Source organism: Balaenoptera borealis (genome assembly GCF_965194805.1).
Source record: "Balaenoptera borealis genome assembly, chromosome: 3".
In the NCBI taxonomy this organism is placed as follows: Eukaryota; Metazoa; Chordata; class Mammalia; order Artiodactyla; family Balaenopteridae; genus Balaenoptera; species Balaenoptera borealis.
In genome coordinates, this window is record NC_138866.1 from 180,516,200 (window position 1) to 180,530,919 (window position 14,720).

At 40.9% G+C, this 14,720-nt stretch overlaps 1 protein-coding gene across 8 annotated transcripts in view; it reads left to right on the forward strand.

The window, feature by feature from the left end:
- The window catches only part of SLC39A12 (solute carrier family 39 member 12), a 72,535-nt gene that overhangs the window by 6,802 nt on the left and 51,013 nt on the right, over positions 1-14,720 (forward strand). For 6 of the 8 annotated variants that reach the window (XM_082385431.1, XM_082385430.1, XM_082385435.1 and 3 more), the window contains 2 exons: positions 5,769-6,050; positions 11,560-11,767. In XM_082385431.1, the coding sequence (XP_082241557.1) occupies positions 5,769-6,050; positions 11,560-11,767 (490 nt within the window). Of the gene's footprint in view, positions 1-3,978; positions 4,161-5,768; positions 6,051-11,559; positions 11,768-14,720 lie in introns of all 8 variants that reach the window. The other 2 variants (XM_082385436.1, XM_082385437.1) reach the window with 2 other exon arrangements.

Sequence of the window (14,720 nt, forward strand, 5' to 3'; positions counted from 1 at the left end):
CAAGGGTTCCCAGAGAAAACATGTGTTGTAAAGGCAACTCATCTGTGATGACATTAATTTATATATATAGCAACAGAAGACTTCCCACCGGAAATAACTAGGAGTCATATCTTATTAATGTCCTCTGAGAATTTGCTTCAGAGAAATGTTCTCTAATGACATGAAGTGCCTTATTAAGGCCGGTTGAATATTAGTTTAGCTTGGAGGGGGGTGTAAACAGGCAAGATTATTCTCCGTTTTTTGGGGGGGAATGGGTTGTTTTGTACATTTTTTTTTGATTTCTATGACATTAACAAGTATTTGGCCAGTTTAGTTTCTGTTCCATTCCTAGGAAGTGAAACACTGTCTGTAATAACTTCACCCTCCTGCTGCTGCTGTTTCTTTTTCTCTAAGAGACTAAGGTTTAAAAAAAAGGCTAATCTCAGCTTCACCTGCTCAGAAGTCTCCAATTTACCCGAATCACTACAATCTAAGCAAGGAGCCCACGGAATCTCTCAGTGTCAATTCACAACAACCAGGGAGAAACACCCTGGTTTTACAAACACCCACATTCTGGTGCAAACCAGAAGTCTTCACCATGTTCTTGAATCCTTTTTTGTCTTCTTAGGGACTTTGTCCACTAGGAGGCAGGGTACCTATCAGAAGTTCTGTGATAAAAAGAGGGCAAGGGAGTGAGTTCAGGTCCTTAAATGTCTGAAAAAAGGGATCAGTGTGTATCCTGAATTTGGGGGGAGGAAAAAAAAAGTTCCCAATTTTATTTCGGATCTGGGTAAAAACTGAATTTTCAAAACAACTGATCTGAAGTTTTTAAGAGCACTGCACGTTTAAAAATAAATCCATTCAAGCTGCCGCCTTTGAATATGGATACTCTTGCCTGATCATGGCTTTCCTTTTTCTTTTTTTTCTTTTTTAATGAGAAGGGTGAGAAGGGGGTTTTAATACATTTAATGAGGGATTAATTAACTCCAAAAGAATAAATTCCACTTCAGTAATGATGAGAACCATGAGCCTGCATGGGTTCCAGGCGTGGTGAAGGGAAAAGAATCTGGTTTGGAGTCAGTCGGCACTGGGTCCGTATCCTTGTTCTGGCACCGTCTAGCTGTTAGGATGCCGAGATGCTGATTCCCTTCTCAGGGGGCTCACTGTGAGGTCACATGACCATCTATGAATGCATACGAGCTCAAGCTCTCTTCCCCTGCTTATATTCGCGGAAATGTCCAGTCCCCCCTTTTCCAGGTCACTGGAGCAGCTTTTGTGAAGGACCTTCAGTGCTGCTGAGAAAACAAGACTTTCCTCTGCAGCCCCCTCCTGCTGGTGCCCCGGCCCCGCCCACCTCAACTGTCTCCAGAGGTTTGGGGTTTTTAACCAAGATCTCCAGGCGATTCTCAGACACATTCAGAATCAACGCTTTAAGGTCCTGCATTTAATTCCCTCCCCTTCCCCGAGTTGTCATAATGGTCATGGGATAAAGTTGAAAACCATCAAGCTTTATCTTAACTTGTTTATCGAGAAAGTTTATCTGAACTCTTCTCAGTTAAGACTTTCCTTTCTGTCACTTAGAAATGCCACTAAGTCTAGTACAGACCCACAGAAAGCTAGCGCCCGTCATCAGCTGACATCTTTCCAGGTCTTTGTTTGGGAGGAAAAGGAAGAAATATAATTTCCCTCTTGTGTCGTATAGTCAATCGTTAGCAACCCTGCCCCCTCCTAAAACAGAACTTAAAAAAATCTAAGAACTTAGAAGAAGGCAGTTGATTTACCCATAACCCAAAATCAAATTCTAAACATCTCTTGGTCTAAATTTCCTAAAGCTTATCCTGCAGGTTCTGACAACTGCCTTATTAACACAGAAGATTTCATATAGCTCTCTGTCGCTGAGGCACTCACCTGAAATACACAAGCAGTAAACAAAGCTGAATTACACAGCTGGGAAAAGGTGATCTGATTTGGCTCCAGGGTGTCATAGAAAATTACTACCAAACATCTGAGTAGTCCATTTAGCTTAGTAGAGAGGACTTCTCACAATTTGACTAGTCTTTTTACCAAAGTTTATTTCCTTATGAAGTTGAAAAACTAATTCCCAGGATCTGTGTTTTTCTTTTCCTCTTAAACCTTATGCCTCCACCTGACAAGATTCAAAGGAAGTCAATGGATTATTTCTGAATGAGTCCATTCTTCTTCAACAAAGAATCACTTTACTGGAGTCAGAGCCCGGAACCGATCTGATGCCTATGGGGCGCCAGTATTTGCAAAATTTTGCTAAACATCCTCTCCCAAACCACAACTGAGCCACTTCGGAAAACTGTAACAACTGAAACAAATCTAGTGGTGATGAACTGAAAATCCAAGTCCCCCCACCAACCCCCATAGCAATTTTTGTCACGTCCACGCCCAGAAGAGAATTTACCTTATGTTAGCGCTTGCGATTCTTCCTGCAGCGCTCTGTCGTCAAGCCACCACCTTCTGCAGTAAGGTAACTTGTCAAAGACTCAAATATCAGAGCACAGAGTTTTCACCACAGGGTCCTCTGATTCACCATTAAGTTTCATTTCAGCAGGCCTCAGAAAGCTTCAGCAAGGGGTAGGTTACCTCTGTTCATTCCAGATGACTGAAATCTCTAGCGAGATAAAATGAGCTGCTTCCACAACTTATTTAAACTTTTCCAAGTCAGAAACTGATTTACCTTCCAAGATGTAAGCATTTTACAAAAAAATTCTGGAGTGAACACCTGCCTGATTGTATTCAGGGTATTCTATCTAGCCTGATAGGAGAGGGGACTCTATCTTACCCTCTTCTCTGCTACCTCCTGCCTCATCATCCCTAGAAAGGCACAGAGCAAAAGCCTGGAGAAGGAGCCACGAGTGGACAAGGGTCTCGGGCTGCTTGGATGGGATACAGGGTGGCCACAGACACTGCTGTGTGCAACCAGCACACAACCACACCTGGGCCACATAAACGTGGTCTAGTGGCCTCACGGAGGTCCTACGTGTTCTCGGCGCTCTTATTCCCACGTACCCGGCGCCATCAGACGACCTGAATAGCACTTGGAAGTCTCTGAAGGTGAACTTGCTCAACCCACTGGCTGTATCATGTCCTCACTGATGGATATTATAACCTTACCAATCCCCTAGCCTCCTAATTGACCAGATCTCTTCCTAGCAAACAGGAGGGAGAGAAGGTTACCTGGTGAGGAGCTGCACAGCAAGTACAAAGTCTATCAATGGCAGAGCAGGAATTAAGGCTGGGCAACCACTATTAACTGTGTGGCTTTAGGTACGTTACTCACCCTCTCTTAAACTTGGCTTACACATATACTCAGGGTATATTTTCCTCATAGAAGGAAAACATACTTCATACTTAATTCTGTGCAGGATCTTTGCATACTGCATATATATGTACCTATTAATTAATTCATTATGCATTAAGTAATTGGGTAATTGGTATTCTGAATGCTTTTGATTGTGCAGAAATATTTGATGGATTCTGATATGGGCTTTTGTTTTTCCATTTAAAATAATGCAATAAGTTTCCCCCCATTGAAAAATTGATCATCCGACACCTTTTCCAGAACCAATTAGATTTATACTCTGAGGGATGCCTTGATACGGAAGATACTTAGCACTGTCTTGGACACATGGCTTCCGATAAATGGTAGCTGATATGACCAATAGTTTTCCCGATACTTTAGTTTCAGGAGGTTATTTGGCACAAAGCTTGATTCAGCTGATTCACCTCCCTGGGTCCTGGTGTCAGTCCCATCTAACAGCTACCAACCCATGGACTTTTCTCTAGGGCTGAGTAGGGAACAGAAAAGGGCTGCTGTGGTTTTGGTGGTTGAGTTTAATATTGACACTCAGAGTTGATCTTGTTGGGAAGCCTGCATCTGTTTGCTGAGTTTTTGGCCTCTCGCAGTTGAGTTGGGGAGAAATTGGAATCTGTGTGGCTTGTGAAGAATGTGATTAATGCTTTGCTTTACAGACGGATGACATGTTTCTTTCTGGCTCAGATGGTATTTTCCAGATGTTACCCAGTGGGACACACAGCAGACATGGAATTAGGACCCCTGAAACTTCCACCTCAGAGAGCAGATGAAAAGATTTCATAGTAGATTATCCCACAGTGAGACAACTCCCCTGGGACTCAAGGCAGGCATATTTTATGTATGTATGTATGTATTTATTTACTGGCCAGACCACGCAGCATGTGGGATCCTAGTTCCCCAACCAGGGATCAAATCTGCGTCCCCTGCATTGGAAGAGCAGACTCTTAACCACAGGACCGCCAGGGAAGTCCTTCAGATAGGCATCTCTTGACACCTTCACTCTGAGGCTGGTGCCATGTCATGAGCTGCTTCTCAGATCCTGGGAGCATTCCCAGAAGCTACCCAACTGTCTTTGAAGAAACACAGCTCTTATCTTGCTGGGAGAGCTTCTCTTCCACAACCCCTGTGTCTATCTTTTTCTCACTGTCCCAACACATTACCCCAAACACCTTCCTCTGCCATGTAAACTTCCCAGATTAGACAAGCCAGCTGTCTATCTGTGGGTTGTGAAACAAAGCATCATGGAAGCATTTTTAGTAATTCTCGAACCACCAACATTTCTGTTAATAGCAGGATGTGGTAACTGATTGCGTCTCAGAAAGGACTGACATCAATTCTCTTAGGTAGGCTAAGAGAGAAGCAGATGGTACGCGTTCATTCCATTTTTACTCTTCTTAAGTGCCAGGCATGGTGCTAGAGGCTGAGGACAGACCTGTGCGCAAAGCAGACAAAACCCAGCCTTAATGAGCCAGTTGTCTTCAAGAGGAAATAGAAAAGAAACAAGGAGACATAGTAATCTTAGAATCCTAGTTCTATGAAAAAAAGGAAAAATGATAATGCTAGAGCTGCCTGTGGCTGTTAGGCACTTAATATGTGGCTCATCCCAGTTGAGAAATGCTGATAAGCATAAAACGCACAGCAGATTTCAAAGACTTAGTGTGACAAAAAGAACATCAAATAGCTCATTAATACTTTTTTAGAGTTTTGATTATGTGTTGAAATGATCATATCGTGCATGTGTATTTCAAGAAAATATATTATTCACGTTAATTTCACCTGTTTCTTTTTACGGTTTAAAATGTGGCTACTAGAAAATTTAAAATGTGCCTCACATTTGTAGCCTGCGTGATATTTTCGTTGAACGGCGCTGTGCCGGAGAACACGGGGCAGGGATGGGGACTTTGGACTTTGGAAATGGTATCTGGGAAGGCATCCCTGAGGAAGTGGCACTTGAAACTGAGACCTGAGAAATCAGGTGGGAAAGAGCCTGGTGGAACTGACAGAAAATCACAGGGGCAGAAGTTGAGTGAGAGAGGTGGAGGGAGGCTAAGATAAGGTAGGAGAGGTAAGATGAGCAGAAGCCAGACTGAGGAGAAAATTATAAGGAGCTTGGATTTCATTCTAAATGCAATGAGGCATCACTTTAAAAACCAGAGTCAGCTGGTGTTAATCAAGGCAGCAAAGTGACAGCTTGCGTTACTATAGTTGGAGATAGAAGGGTTGCATTTAGGGAATAAGGGCTTCTGGGAGGACATCCTTTTTATATAAAAGTCCAACCGTGATTGTCTTACTTGAATTGGGCTATTGAGGCTGCCCACTTTCCCCTCCTATTCATAAAATAATAAGCAACCGAGACTCTGTGGTTGTTAATGTTCTGGGACTATTTGTCAAGCTTTGTTTCTGTTTTTAATTTTTTATTATTATTTTGTGGGATTTTTTTGCACAGTGCTTCGATCCAGATGCCCTGTTACTAATAGCTGGAGGAGATATCGAGGATCAGCTCAGAGAGGAAGTGGTCCAGAGAGTTTCTCTTCTCCTCCTCTATTACATCATTCATCAGGAAGAGATCTGCTCTTCCAAGCTCAACATGAGTAATAAGGAGTATACATTTTACCTACACAGCCTTCTCAGCCTCAGGCAGGATGAAGACTCCTATTTCCTTTCACAGAATGAGACGGAAGATATCCTGGCTTTCACCAGGCAGCACTTTGGCACTTCCAGAAGCCAGGTAAGAAAGTCAGAATTGCTAACTAGCTCTGCTGCTAAGATACAGTCTCAAAGCATGATTTTTTGTCACTAATTCATTTCTAGGATACTCAAAAACTTCTGAGAGGTAAGTAATTGTGGTTTTTAGTGATGGGATGTTAAGTGATGTAATTTAAAATTCTGAGTCTGAAGGGGGAAATGTAACGACTAATCACATGATTGTACAAAAATATTTCTTTATTTTTTATTTTGTTTAAAATAATTCAGAATAAACCTCAACAAAGCTGTTTTGTTTTTAAAGAAAAAAGAAAGGGGGGTGGATGTAATGACTAATCAGTTGTCAGATGAGTTTTAGGCGGAAGCTGGGTGGGTGGGTGGGTGGGCAGGCAGACCAGGTGACAGGGCAGCTCTGTTCCGAGTCCCCCTGAGCACTCAAGTGAGTGTGACTCATGGCTTTTGATCAGTCTCCAAGGACTGAACTATAGCGGTGAGAGAAGTGTGTCTATTTGCTTTGCCTTCTGGCCAGGGAAGGATTAGGCAGTAAGAGTTGGAGAGAGATGAATTAATCATTAGTTAGTTCCCTGAGGATGCAGCTTGCAAAAAGCATTATTCATGACAGCACAGACATTATCTCTTTTGTGGCTTGTAATTGGTGCTGCATGTGTTCAGGGGTCCCAAGTGCTTTTCTTTTCTCACAGTTCCCACTCTTGGGAAATGGGCGTCTTGTTGCCTTCATTACTATTCCAGCAAAAGCTGGCCTTTCAATTACCTTTTTGCTTTCTGCTTTGCGATGGGAAGTTTGAGCTGATAACGTTCTCTGAACATGGGTTTTTTTAAGCCATATTTTCTTAAAGAATGAGTTGAGGAGTCACCAGCACATTTTGAAGAGTGTGGCAGAACGTGTTTTTTTTTTTTTTTTTTTTCTCTTGAATTGTTCATTGACATGTGTCTTAGTCTGTTTGGGCCGATATAACATAAATGCCATAAACTGGGTGGTTTATAAACAACAGAAATTTATTCTCATAGTTCTGGAGGCTGGGAAGTCCAAGATCAAGGTACTGGGCAGATTTGGTGTCTGGTGAGAGGCTACTTTTTGGTTAACAGATGGTCATCTTTTTGTTGTGTCCTCACCTGGTGGAAGGAGCAAGGGAGCTCTTGGGATCTCTTATACAAGAGCACTAATTCCATTCATGAGAGCTCCACCCTCATGACCTAATCACCTCCTAAAAGCCCCACGTCCTGATACCATCACATTAATAATTAGGATTTCAACATGCAAATTTTGGGAGGTGACACAAACATTCATTCTATAACAACATATAGTGATAAATTTGATTCTTGGCCTCAATTCTGGTTTCTAGGAGTTCAAAGGTATCTGTGCAATCATGCTGCAACTTAATGCCAGCAGACATATCCTCCAGTTTGCTGTAAATAGGTTCAATTTCTCTTGTAATTGGCAGAACAAATGGAAAGACTGTTTACTAAGGACTTTGTGGATATCACTTCAGTAACTCTAATCTTGTGGCTCTCAAACTTTGGTTATATTTTTTCTTTCTATTTCCAAGGGATAAAATGGGGTTCCTTTATAGAATTCAGTTTTCTGCTTAAATCGGGAGGTGTGCCTACCTAGAATTTCCTCAGTTCAACGTCTGCGTAATGTAAGATCGGTTCAAACTAGCCACTAGGATTTTAGTCATCCTATGTGTTACTGTCTTGATACAGGTTAAATACAAATGCAAATCCAGCACTTAAAGGCAGATGGAGTATATATATTTAATGTAGATTTATGGTTATCCAACATATACTGCAAATACCTGGGCTTCCGAAAGTATGTGAGATTAAACATTCCTAGAACAGAATAAACTAATTCAATATTATGTGTAGACCCACTTTATTCATCTCTTCAGTCAAGAAGAAGTGAGCTACTGATGAGTCATAACCCTGTGCTAGGCCTTAGAACAACTATCTCCTGGAGGATACCACTGTCACCAGTTCCTGGGAAGGGTCCTGTGGCCCATGCCCTTGGGGTAGGCTTCCACTAGGAAGTCAGTCATTCTAGACTTTTGCAGGAGGCCTCTTGGCACCTCACTGCAGGCTGCTGCTCTCTCTGACTAGAGGGTGTAAGGTCACAGAAGATGCTGGCGGTCCAGGCCCACCACGACTAGCATTTCTAGGTGTTGCTTTCATGGGACTCAACCTCCATAGGTCAAGCCACTAACAGCAACTCCAGGCGGGCCTTAACCAGCTCACTAAGAGAAACAACCTTACACCATCATATTCTGATCTAGCGACCCTCCCTAATGGTCCAGAATCTAAATATCCCTCTATTCTTTCCTTCTCTTCCTACTCTGTTTTATCTTCCTGACTCAATCTCTTAATGCAACCACCTCTCTCCATTCTTTCCACTCTTTTGCTGTTTCCATGGTAAATGTACATGGTGCTCTACTAGTCCCGCCTCTTATATGGAGAACGGGTATTCGTGACCACATCCTAAGGATTTTGGGATTGGAAACAATGGTTAGAATCCTCCTTTGTCCTCAGTGGCACATTGAGACGTTACTCTTTCATGCCCTCCATGAAAAACTCACACTTCTATGAGGTTCACACTCTCTGTTATTTTAACTTGTTTTTGTCATCCATGAATCTTCTGGCTACTTCTCCAAATTTGTTAAAATTTTGGTAACTGCGTCTCCGCCTTCCCCGCTGCTCCCCACCATAGCTATGAATAGGCTCTTGCCAAGCTCACCAATTACAAACTTAAAAAAGAAATAAATCCAGGATATTGAATATAGCTCCCTAAACCATAATGGAAAAGAGTATGAAACAGAATATATATATATATATATATATATACATACACGTATGTATAGCTGAGTGACTTTGCTGTACAGCAGAAATTATACTTCAATAAAATAGATAGGTAGGTAGGTAGGTAGATAGATAGATAGATAAATAAATAAATAAATCTGATCCGCACTTTTCCCACCTTGTCCTATGTCACAAGAAGGCAACATTGACATAGTAACCTTCCCTTGAGTCCTCATTGGATGAACATACTTCCTCCTTCCCACACTCCTGTACATTGTATTTCTCAACCATCTCTGTCCTTCTCTTTGCTCTCTCACTTTTGTCAAGTCTTGCCTCCATGAAGCTCTCTTTTGCTCTTTGATTTCTGTCAGCCTATACTTCATGTTTTTTTCCCATTCTCATCATCCCCATCTCCTGGTTTCTTCTCACTTGTCCAGCTATTCTGTGTCAAGTTCCTTTGAAGGATCCACTTGACCTGCCATCCCTTAAATCATGGCATCCTCCTTGGCCCCAACTGTGGTTTTCCCTCTCCTCACCCTACATATTCTTGTTGAGTGAGATGGTCTCACAACGTCAAGTACTCCTAAACACCGATGACTTTCAATGCTGTTGCAAGCCAGCCCAGATTTCTCCTTTGACTCATATATACACCCATCTTTAAAAATCTCCATGTGTATATTTCCTCGGCACTTGAAACTCAATATTAAAATCAAAAGTCATATTTCTATTCCTGAACCTGTTCTTTCTTTGATGTTGCTTATGTAGCTCTTGAAATAGTCTCTACTTTGGCTTGTATATGCTGCACATTCCTGTTTTTTTTTCTCTCTGACCCCCATTTTCACCTTTGCAGGCTCTTTCTCTGTGTAGATTTTAAGCATTAGTGCTCTTTCAGGCATGGTCTTAGCCCCCATCATTCTATATGCTTTCTCTGGGGTAGCACATCTATACTTAAAGATGACTCACCAGAGTGTATCTCCATCCCAGACCTCTTCCCTGCACTCCAGACCCACATAGACTATACAACATCTTTTCTTTAAGGATATGGTAAAGGTACCTCACACTTAAAATATCCAAAATCAAGGTCATAAATCAACCCAACGAGATCCAGTCTTCATGTATCACTTCATAGGTCAGCAAATAACATCATTATCCAGTCAAATGCCCAACTAGAAATTTTATTTTCCAAGTTTCTTCCCGCTTTATATCTGATCCAAGTCCTACTGCTATTACCTCCTGAAGAGATCCCTAACCTGTTGACTTAGTCCATTATCATCATCACTGTCTTGTACCTGGACTACAGTAATAACCTTCTTACTGTGCTACTAGGAAGCACTGACTCTCTTTCCAGTCTATTTGTGCTCCACCAGGTAGCCAGAGTGAATTTGTCAAAACGCACATCCAGTCCTATAACCCCCATTCCCAAACCTTGCTCAAAATTCCCCTTTGGCTTCCAGTTGATTCTAGGATAAAGGGCAAACTCCGCTAAGTGCCAATAGACCTTCAACTTTCACCATGTTCCCCTTACTTCACCCACTCCAGTGACTGCCCTCCTTCCAGCTGTGCATATCTTCCATCCTTCTTCCTGCCACAGAAACTTTGCATATGCTGTGTCTCCTGCCTGGGCTATTCCTTTCTCCCACTCCTTCAGATCAGTGTGTGTGTGTGTGTGTGTGTGTGTGTGCGCGCGCGCCACAATACCAAGGAAGCCTTCTTGGATCTGCCTGACTGGGTCAAATAGCTGACTATTTTTACATCATTGTACCATGTACCTCTCCTTCAAAGCAGTTGCCAAAGTTATCAACTTACATTTGATTACATTATTGTTTTATTAACAATAGTGAACTTTAAGCTCCAGGGCAGGCAGGGATTGCTTTTGGTTTTGGTCACCACTGCACTTCCAGTACCTAGGGAAGCACCAGATATATACTGGGTATTTGGGGGGAGAATTTGTGGGATAGTGGGAGGTATTACCATTATACAGTTGTCAATTCAGAAACCTGAGTCATTTTTGACTCTGCACTCCTTCACATTTTCTTCCAAGTCCTTCCAAGGCTAACTTCTTAATATTCTTCAAATGCATCTGCTTCTTTCCATGTCTAGTGCTACCGTCTTAGGTCACGAGATATTTTGGATTCATCAATAACTTCTTAACTAGGCTTCTTGCCCTCAAGTTCTAACTCTGTCAATCCATTTACTACTTTGCCACCTGAGTGACATTTCTGTAACCTACCTTATTGTACGATTCTCTTGTTTATAATATTCAGTGGTTTCTCTGGGGCCTTAAGGGGAAATTTATTTTTTAGATTTTATTGAAGTGTAGTTGATTTACAATGTGGTGTTAATTTCTGCTGTACAGCAAAGTGACTCAGTTATACATATATATATGTGTGTATTCTTTTTCATATTCTTTTCCATTATGTTTTATCATAGGATATTGAATATAGTTCCCTGTGCTGTACAGTAGGACAATGAGAAAGATTAGACAAATAAGAATCAATGGGATGGGAGTTAGAAAATTCAGTGTCATGGCAAATGAAAGAAACAAGTATTTTCCAGATAGAGCTCTATCTGAGACTAGAGAATGATGGTAGGCACATTCCCACAAACAATTCACTCCTCTTTTAGAAGAATGATTCCTTGTCTTTTTGGGAAATCCTAGAGATGTTCTAATCAGAATAATTACAAAAGTTAGAATGTTCTTTTTACTTTGTGTCTGATTTCAGTGTATGGAAACCAAAGTGCTGCAGAAAAAATCTGGTGTCTCAAGCAGTGATGGTGCCGATGAAAATACACTTCCTCAGTTGGCGGAGACAATCATTGCTTTGTCCCTCCAAGGTGTTTGTCTGGGACAAAGAAACTTGCCGTCCCCAGACTATTTTACAGAATATATTTTCAGTTCCTTGAATAGTACAAATACTCTCCATCTATCAGGTAAGGATGCTTTTCATGAATTTCACTTCCCCGTCACACCTACTAAACATAAACTGTGCCAAAAACAAAAGCAGAATCATTGCGATGACTGAATTTGTCCAGGTATGTTTTAAACACCCTTTTAATCTCAGTATGTAGTGAGACAGCCCAGGGGGCCTTTTCAAGGCAGACATGCTATGATATGTATGTGGTGATAAGGCAAAAATATGCACTCAGCTCATTTGAGCAGGGATGATGAAATTGTGGATGGAGAGCCAAAGGGAGAGACTTTTATGATCTGCTACTAGTACTAACTGAACACTTTCCTGTTTGGTACAAAGTGCTGGGCCCGGGGGGACACAGTATCATGTAGAAGGATAAAATAGTATTCTAAAGGGTGCAAGGGGCTTGGTAGCAGTTTGCTTGGAACCATAAAAATAAGTCATTTAATGTTAAATAAAAGTACTGTAAAATATGCATCCTGACTACATTCGTGACTGCCAGCATTTTAGGGATCTGAGGTAAAATAAGACATCACGAAAGGAATCAGAATGTTTGTTTCACACATTTCTTTGTACTTGACAGGACATTAAGAGTGAAATGACTTATTTTTTCATCTGCATCAGAATGCCCTGCTTTGCACACACACCAAGGCCACATACTTCCTCTTGGGAAGTCACAACATAGAAGAGAAATACAAATTTTCCAAGGTACCAGCAACACCCTCATGATCTAGATAAATCTTCCAACTCTGAAAGGGATCAAGAGCTAGGAATCATACAGTTCCATGAAGAACTGACTTGTTTGTCTAACCCACTGAACGACAGGTGTGTTTTTCTGCAATTCGTTTGTATTTGCTTTAAGAAATGAGAGAAAGAAATCTTTATTAAGATGAAAGTTGAAGTATAAATCAATCGTGTTACGTAGATGTCATCACTAGGAAATAGGCCGGGGAAAAACATGCTACGCTGAGAATGATTTTGATGTAGGAAACAGGAATTGCTAAATTCAGATTTTGAGTGATTGAGTTTTAGCAGGACAGTTTCCATAACAACCAAAGGAATGCAATGATTTCCCTTTTCAAATAAAAATGTATGCCACTTGAAGGCTCAATCACTCTAAGAAATAGGAAGAGCCATCAGACCGGAATACAGAATACAGTTAGAGGCAAGCTGTACTGTATGATGAAGACAAGTTGTCTAGATATTGACCATCATGGACCCTGGATAAAAAAACGAAAATAATTGTTTGTGAGAGGTGTTCAGTATCACCCACTTGAGCACAAAGCAGCCACTTTTGCATTTGAGAAGTCAGAATTCCATCCCATTCCAGTGCAATTAGATGCTTATTCCAGAGGCCCCAAGGCATTTTTTTCTAACAACTGCCTCTGAGCTAGGGCTCTACTGATACTAACTGTATTTTGGGGTAGGGGGGAGAAAGTATGGTATTTAAAAAAATTTTTTTTAATGTTTTTATTACAGAGATTTTTAAAAATAAAAGTAGAAACAATAAAATAGTGTACCCCCAGGTACGCAGTCCCCAGCCTTAACAATTAACAGCAACTGGGTAATCTTATATTTGCCTCCATCCTCTCCCAATCACTTGATTATTTTGAAGCAAATAATCAACCTGTACATATTTCTGTATGAATCTCTAAAAGAGGAGGATTTTTTAAAAAGCATCTATTACAAATATCACAGCTAAAAAAAATGAATGATTCCTTAATATCATAAAATTTTCCTTCATGTTCACATTTTTCTGCTTTTTAAAAAATATTTTTAGTTTTTATTGAACCAGGATCTAGATAAGGTCCATAAAATGTGAATCGTTGGTATGTCTCTGATGTTTTACTTTTGATAGGTGTCATGCCCTTCCCCTCCATTCTATTTTGTTGTAAATTTTTTGTTGAAAAAAAAAAAAAAGGGATCATTTATCCCATCTGGATTTTGCTGATTGCATTCCTACTCGTTTTACATGTTTCTTTTTTTTTAATTAATTAATTAATTTATTTTTGGCTGCCCTGGGTCTTCGTTGCTGTGCGCGGGCTTCTCATTTCGGTGGCTTCTCTTGTTGAGGAGCATGGACTCTAGGCACGCGGGCTTCAGTAGTTGTGGCGCATGGGCTCAGTAGTTGTGGCTCGTGGGCTGTAGAGCGCAGGCTCAATAGTTGTGGCGCATGGGCTTAGTTGCTCCGTGGTATGTGGGATCTTCCCGGACCAGGGCTCGAACCCGTGTCCCCTGCATTGGCAGGCAGATTCTTAACCACTGTGCCACCAGGGAAGTCCCTTACATGTGTTTCTATGCACCGTGTTTCATGTATATTGGTTTTTATACGTAGAGGTTTGATTAGTTTTAGGTTGTTTATTTATTTGGGGCTACAGTCTGATCGTTGGTATCTTCCATCAGCAGCACATAACATCTGGTTGTCTCTTTCTGAGAAGTTATAAGCTGTTGATGGTCATTGCCTAGATTGATCAACTGTTTGGGGCTTACACAGTGGTGATCTTCTCATTCTCTCAGTTCTTCTTCATGTTTCAGTGTAATAATTCTACAGTGGAAAATCTTTCCCTCACCACAATTTCATTTTATTGAGGTTCTTAAAGGAAAGTAAGGATAAACTCTTGATTCTTTATCACTTTACAAAATAATAACATAGTTTCCTTGCATCCTTCAAGGAACAATGAGCTTTTCTTTTTATATCATTATGATTTCTTATCTCTCAATCTATTGTCATTATTATCCTTTTGGTACTCAGATCATTCCCTCTTTGACAAGTGGAATCTTATTCAAGGTGGCTGTAAGTCCTTTTGTCAAAACCCTTAACACATTTTATATCTCCCTTGCTCTCCAGTATAAAATATTCCAGGTTCATCTTGTACATTTTCTGCCTAAGCTGGGATAATTGTTTCTCCAAATATTTTTTATCTTTATATAAACCAATTAAACTTTTCTCTTATTGCTTTCGGATTTTGAGT